Source organism: Betta splendens, chromosome 17, assembly GCF_900634795.4.
Source record: "Betta splendens chromosome 17, fBetSpl5.4, whole genome shotgun sequence".
NCBI classification, from domain to species: Eukaryota; Metazoa; Chordata; class Actinopteri; order Anabantiformes; family Osphronemidae; genus Betta; species Betta splendens.
Window position 1 is genome coordinate 4131624 of NC_040897.2, and position 7735 is coordinate 4139358.

Consider the following 7735-nt stretch of genomic DNA (forward strand, 5'->3'; position numbering starts at 1 on the left):
ACGGAAGCGAAACACAGCATAAAAAGACGTTATTCAATTTTCATTTTACACATGAATAATGAATTGCACTTCATGCATGGACCATGCACGGACCATCAAAATACGTTATTCTAATGTTCATTTTACAGATGAATAATGAATTACACTTTATGCAGGGACCTTCCACACTCAAGATGGCGGCGTTTCCGTTCCACTGCTTAAATTCTGACGTAGTACCATACGTCAGTGTCTCGCGTAAAGTTGTGTTGACAGAAGCGGTAGGAGTTGTCAGCTGAATATTAGCCAACATCATTTCAAGCGAATGGAGTAATTACGAATAAACGTTTCCGTTATTCTTTTCAAATATCGTTAGAATTACGGCACGATGACAGACGACCTCTCTTCTCAAACCTGGTCAATCGACAGAGATGACTATGAACTCAATGAGGTCATAGGTGTGTAGCTTAGCTTGCTAATATTTGCATTCTAACATCTTTTTTTTCCATGGGTGTCGTTTGCTAGCTAGAACTAATCAAGTAGCATTTCATGTCTGGAGCTAACAGAAGTCCAGTTAACAACCAGTCATACAACCTATCTATTCGCTTGCAAGCTAAGCAGTGTTTTGTGAACTGCGAGTCTTATTTTATTCAAAATAAGAGAACATTATGGCTAATTGTGAACTGTTCACATGACATGGACAATACCTCAGAACAAGTGTTACATTGACATTTTATTCTAAATGTATCTTGTTTTACTAATATAATGCCTCTCACATCGTAATGAAAGAAAGTGTTTCCTAAAATACTTAAAATAAATGTTGTTTTTCTCAGGAAGTGGAGCCACTGCAGTTGTCCAGGCAGCGTTCTGCAAACCAAGAAAGGAGAAGGTGGCCATTAAACGCATCAACCTGGAAAAGTGTCAAACTAGCATGGATGAGCTCCTGGTATGAAACGTTCGCAGTATATGGGCCCGTATCTCATATTGAGATATGACTATGTTTATCTGTGTTTATAACCAACAAACCTTTTTGTCAAAACAAAAGTAACAGGTTCTCTACAAAACTGATAATAATTAATAATGAAACAATACCGTTTGCATAAATATTTATCATGCCACAGTATTGGATTTTAACAGTCAACACTGATTGTAAACACAAAGGTAAACCTAAAGTTGCAGCATAATATTTTCCTCACTGATGACCTGCACTGCTTTGTGTAATCAGTAGTCCAATCCAAAAGAAAAACAGTTTTAAGATATGAACAAAATGTCTGATGTTGTAACTTAAAATAGTTCATTAAATGTGTCAAAATGTCTTTTGTATATTAATATCATGAATGTTGTTGTCTCATTAAAAGACAACAATGTGGTTGATTTTGTTTTGTGACACCACCTGTGCCCTTTTATAGTACATATCCTGTGTATCTTCACTTTTTTGCAGAAAGAGATCCAGGCTATGAGCCAGTGCCACCATCCAAACATTGTGTCTTATTATACTTCCTTTGTGGTAAAAGATGAACTGTGGCTTGTGATGAAGCTTCTCAGTGGTGGTAAGCCTTGAGTTACTTTATTTAGGTTGTACTTCATACGGGCTATTTCTACCTACAGTACACCTTTAGACTTCATTCAAACTTTATCATACTTGGTATTTATTTATGTTTCTTTTAAAGGCCAGGGTTTGAACTTAATACTAATGTTTGGATGCCTTCATGTGTATCCAGTGACAAAGACAAATACATTTTGTTTACTGCTGTGCTTTATTTACTTAATAATAACCTTTAAGAGTAAAATCAGAACATCTGCAGCTACCGATTAAATTAAAAATCATTTATTGTGTTGATTAGTCAAGTAATCAGATAGAAAATAGTCTTTTTATAAAGTAAATCTAACAATATATAAACAACTGGAAATAAGACTAAAACTCAAAATAAGCAACTACTGTAGTTACTAGTTAACTGGTAGTAACTATTTTTAGAAATTGTAAATGGTTATTAATTTAGTAATGAATTTCTATACTAATTCTTGAACTACAGACAGCAATAATATGTGTTGAAAGTAAACGGTGCATTGCAGCTTTTAAAGGTAATATATAAAGAAAACTGTCAAAGGTTTATAATACTATAATAATATAATAGCAAGATGACTGGTGCATTGCCAGATTATTATGTTAGAGTAAGAGTAGTGCATACAGTAGGGAAATCCAAAGCATTCCTGATAATTGCCACAACAAAACTACATCCAGACTATGATGCGCTGGCAGAAAAGAGAGATCAGCACTGTTCCTCCTGAAACTGAATGAGTGTTCAGTAATGAAATTAACCCTTTTATGTACAAAGGTGACTGTAGTAGACAGGTATTAAACAATTTCTCTTTTTTTTCCATATGTTTTGATGGCTAAATTGTGAATACATACAGAGGCAGCCGGTAAAAGTGTCTACACCCACCGTGTTTGGGATTCAAATCTGCCGCGTCAGTGCCCAGTTTGCACTGCGGGAAAAGTGTGTTACGTCCTTTTGGCCTGTAGGTGGCGATTGACTCCCACTGTTGGTCCTAAAACATTGTAGTTGCTTACGTCATATAGCCTCTTGTAGAACAATCAATGATCAGGTTTTTGGATGGCCTAGTGGTTAAGACGCATGGCATAAAACTTTTTGTCCGGGGTTCGAGTCTGAGTGGAAGCAGTTTTTTAATTTTAATTATTGGAAAAACAGCGTCTCATCATCATCGTGATCATGAGATGACAACGTTGTATTACTTAGTGCATGGATTGTCAAGACCATGAACCGCTGGTCGCGTTATAGTATTTAGTATAGTTATGAACATAAGTAAGTTATGGCAAATTATGGCAGTTCAAAACCGAAAATAAGAACCTGAACGGTGCGCCCTCCCGCGTGCAGCGTTCGATTTGTGGCAGACAAGCTACTGTAACCCTGATTTCTTGCTGTTGGTACGGGCTACAATTTTCTTTACGTGGTATTCTTCTTTAATGCACCACACGGCAAGACAGTACGGCACATGTACACTTTTTTTTTTACGCCGCTCTCACCCAACGTGCGTCACCTTTTTTCTTGTCCCCCGTCAACAAGGGCAGGTAGGAACTAATGTTAATTACAAATAAAATCACAGTAGCTGAAATGCCACGTTTTCCAAACATAAAATTAAAAAATAAAAAGGAATACTAACTAAGGTTACACTACTACAATTTAAAAAAGTTAATAAGGATGATCTAGACCAGAGGTCTGCCACCGGTAACACCCACGTTTTCAATAAAAAAACACTGGCACGGCAATATTATATTATTTGAGAACATTCAACATTTGTTTTTTAAACCAAAGAAGACATAAAAGTCGGGGCTCAGGGGTTTAACATTTTATATTTTATTGACAGAAGATCGTAGCAATTAACAGCATACCTATTCAGTCCTTGTCCCCTTTTATATGGAATACGAGCAACGATCAAATGTAAGCGTCATATCACGCCTTGTAAAACCATAAACAGATGATAAAACATTGTCAAGGCATCGACAAGGACAGCTAACTCGCTTTTCCCTGCTTCAAACAGCTGCTGTAACTGAGAGCAACCCGTGCGGCATCACCGGTCAATCTGGAAACGTATTCATTGGTTCGGACGTTGTTCTGCCCGCTTTCATGTAGACACAAAACTTGTCAAAGCAAAAGAGCTCAGTGCAGCATTTGCAAATCACATGTGAACGTTTTAATTTTTTTTGTAAATAAAAATAATGTTTGCCCTGTTCAAACCTTGGGAATAAAAACGATTCTGATTCTGAAAGCGGCTGGTCAACTTTGTAGGAACACACTTCATATTGTACAGATGAAAGGGACACTAACAACACAACGCAGCCGAGGCTGTAGCAGGCAGAGAAACGCAGATCTTTGTCCTGCATGTTGATGCGCGTTTCCCCTTCCCCCCAGTGTCCCTGCTCTGGGACCCTTGCTCTAGTAGCAAAGTCAATACATTAGCATGTCTATGCACCTCTACGGGGGAGGGGAGGGATGAGAAGTTTGCCTTTGCGCCTCTGAGCAAACATGAGACAAACAAAAGCGAACTCAGATCCAAGTCATATGCGTACGAAACACATCACATATCATTTGATCTCGTGTTTCATTCGAGTGGCAGTCTGGAGCTCTCTGCTAAGACTGCTGCCCCACGACCCATCCACGGATGAGCTTCGATTAAAAATAAAAAGCAGAGGTTTTTTGTTTTTCGTTTTTCTCTAAACGAAAAAACAGTTTTAAATCCAATTCCGTGTATTTTGTTAAAAATATTTTTGCTCGGTTTATTGGTTTGTAAGGCGGCACTTTTATTCAAATCTGTTTGCCGCCCATAGCAAGAGGAACGAAAACACCGGTGAAAGTGGCTGGGTGGACGGAGGGGAAATGAAAATGTTGAAACGTACACGGGCCGAATAAGTCACATCAGCCACTCATTCAGTTACAATGACACGCACAGTCAAAACAAATTCTCGCTACATCTAGAGCGCCACTCCCCCGTTCCTCTCGTAGCCTGCATTTGCACATCCATACATTTGTATATTGGTCACTCTCTGTCTGGACACATGACTCCGAAACACGTCACGTGCTTGTGTAAGAGTTTGATGTCTCCACCAAATTATAAGCAGAGGTAACGAGAGAACGTCTTTTTGTTTTCCGTTTGTCTCTAAACAATAAAAACATATTACCTCCAATTCCGTGTCTTTTTGTAAAAAACAAATATTTTTGTCTGTTTTATTGGTTTGTAAGGCGGTGCTTTGATTAAAATCCGTTTGCAGCTCAACGAAAGAGAAACAAAAACGCCGGTGAAAGTGGCTGGATGGACGGATGGGAAATGAAAATGTTGAAACGTACACGGGTCGAATAAGTCTCTCAGCCACTCAGTTACAATGACACGCACAGTCAAAACAAGTCAAACTGCAGTTCTGCAGACACAGAGTAAACGCGTAGGAACAAACATGTTGCTGTAATGCGTCGCTGTAGATCTGCTGATTTCTGGCGTCCTGTCAAAATTACGACCGACAACTGCTGTAAAACAAATTCCTATGATTATTACGGTTATTTACGTAAAATCTACGACTATTGGAAAACATTCATTAACAAGTTGTGGAAGTTTAAAACCTAAATAAGCGGCTGTAGTCGCAGATGGACTGCGCTCTACGTCTTTACTTGGCCATGCGCATTCAAATTATATTAATTAAACCGCGACGCATAATCATGGTATTATATGAAGTCAATGTGTTGTATCGGATGTTAGAGCGGTGGGTGTGTACATATTTTTAAGAGACGCCTTCTATTTAAAGACACAAATAAGCTGAGGAGAATAAAAACAAGAACGTGTTGCTGCTGTGGCACTGCCTGTTTTAAACCACACAGAACAATTATAACTTTGCAGTGAACAGAAATTAACTAAGCCATTAACAAGTTGTTGCCCTTCACACTCCCCATGTTTTAGCACACAACAGATACTTAATAGTAAAAACTTAATAGTAAAATAGGTCTGGTGTAATATATGTGTGTTACAGGTAGAAATGAACAGTCGGACCTCAGTTACGCTGTAGTGCTTTGGAGGCTTCTAATCAACGCTGCGCTACCTGGTGGTTAATACAAGACTAGCGTCCTGATTTTTTTCAACCGGCTGCAGGATTAAAATTCTTTAGTCAGCGATGCACTCGCTGCACCATGGCGACGCGTCGGTACTGCAGTAAAAACCCTAGTCACTTTGAACCGTTACCACTGTACAGGCAATAGTCATATAATTAGAATATCAAAAAGTAGATCTTCTTCACTAGCTCCATTTAAAAAAAGTGAAACTTGTATAGTGATTTATTGCACACAGACTGATATTTCAAATGTTTCTTTCTTTTGTGATTATAACTGACGATTAATGACAACCTTAAATTCCATATCTCAGATAATTAGACACTAGTTCCTCTGGAACCAGAGTGAGCAGACAATGATGTGAAGAAGCTGTGAAAGAGAAAGAAAGAGGGGTCATCCACATTAAGACCATACACATTAGCTATGCAATATTCAATGTTTCCTATCAAGATAATAATGCTTATATATCTTTCTTCTGGATCTTCAATAGTATCATTATGAAAAAAGTTAATCTTTCTATTTATCAGGATGGCGACCCCTCTTTGTTTGGAATTGTTACCGGCTAAGTAAGCATGTGGGAACTTTGTTGATGCCAGAGTGTAATCTATAGTTTTAGGAATATGAGTTTCTTGTAGTAAAGCAATGTCTGCGTGTAGGGTTTTCAAATGATTAAATATTTTAAATCGTTTCTCCTTATTGATTTCACATTGATTCCAGTGGTGTCATAACTTACCTGACTGCTGTGGATCACTAGTTTTGTGAGTATGTAGTGTGACAGATTTTAGGTGTGTGACTGAATTTGAGTACCTGTGTATTCTGAGTTGTGTGTTTTCAACGTATGTGCACATGTTGTGCCTGTGCAGTAGATGTTTGTGTGGCTGCTGGAGGCTACATAGCTGGTTGACAACGTGGGAGAAGAATAGAGAAGAGAAGGATGTACACAGTGTGGAGTGAAAGTAGTTGATGGAAAAAGAGTAAAGGAAAGGAAAATTAGAGTGGAAGGAAAGTGATGAGCTTGAACATTTTAACTGAAACATCTGCGAGAGAGAACAAGTTTGAATATTGGATATAAACACTTAGTTACCTTTGCATCTATTATTTTCTTATAACAAACCTTTTATATTAAACCATTTTTGTTACGTACGACCTGCTAGTACAGTCACAAAGTTGCTTCCTGGTCCCGGTAGAGCTCTCTGTTGATGTACAGTTTGTCGATGCTGATGACAGCCATGCAGCCTTGCGCTATGAACTTTTTTACGGATGGGAACAGTCGGCAGTGGCTGAACTGATCGTTGACGCTGTAGTTAACGATGGGTCATGGGCGCTGGCCATCTGGTTGTCTTCCTCCGAGCCAATAAGCACGATGAAACGCCATGTTATCCACAACATCAGCTGGAAGCTTCATCTGTTGTTTTGAGAAAGTTTTTAACAGTAGTTTCCGCATTTTCCTCCACCTGTTCTGGAATCCCCGAGACAACCATGTTGTCTCTAATGCCGCCTTGCCTGCAGGTCAATGATTCTTTTTTAACTTTTATTTTTGGCCGCTAGCTGAGCCACATCCTTTGTCAGGGATTGCACCATTCCCTTCAGGGCTTCGCTCTCGGTGGCGAGGGAAACCACCTGCTACTGGCTGAATTCCAGGGAGTCACTGAGGGCCTGGAACTCTCTGCGGAGAAGTTCCATTAGTATTAGATGTGGGTTCGAAACTTTCTAGTTTTTTTTTCTATGAACTCCAAGATGTCCGTGATTTTTTTTATTCGCCAAGCCAACTCCAGGTGACTCGGGTGAGTCAGACAGACGGGATCTTTTGTTTGGAGCCGTGTCTTTTTTACCCATTACTAGGCACTAAAGCACTCGTCAGTGTACTAGAAACTTTCTTCTGTGTTATCCAGAATGGTAAGATGGTTGGTTGTTGTCTGTAGGATGTAGTTATTTATATATATTTATTGGCGAATAGTTTATCGAGCTGTTGTTTACTGCCGGTGTCGCACCGCCTCTCGCAGATTCTTGCATTCTCTCACAACATCGCAACTATGAGGTCCTTAAGATAAGAAGGAGCTTTATAATTAAGTGCTTTGTAGGTGAGTAGGAAAATTTTAAATTCTATCCTACAATTCACAAGCAGTCGGTGCAGAGAAGCTAATGTA

General features: G+C 39.0%; 1 protein-coding gene across 2 annotated transcripts in view; it reads left to right on the forward strand.

The window, feature by feature from the left end:
• The window catches only part of LOC114844607 (serine/threonine-protein kinase OSR1-like), a 31021-nt gene that overhangs the window by 538 nt on the left and 22748 nt on the right, over positions 1-7735 (forward strand). The window contains exons 1-3 of one of the 2 annotated variants that reach the window (XM_029132103.3): positions 234-434; positions 810-922; positions 1418-1526. In XM_029132103.3, coding sequence (XP_028987936.1) covers positions 365-434; positions 810-922; positions 1418-1526 — 292 coding nt within the window. In that variant the 5' untranslated portion in view covers positions 234-364. Of the gene's footprint in view, positions 1-233; positions 435-809; positions 923-1417; positions 1527-7735 lie in introns of those variants that run through there. The other variant, XM_055503544.1, reaches the window with a different exon arrangement.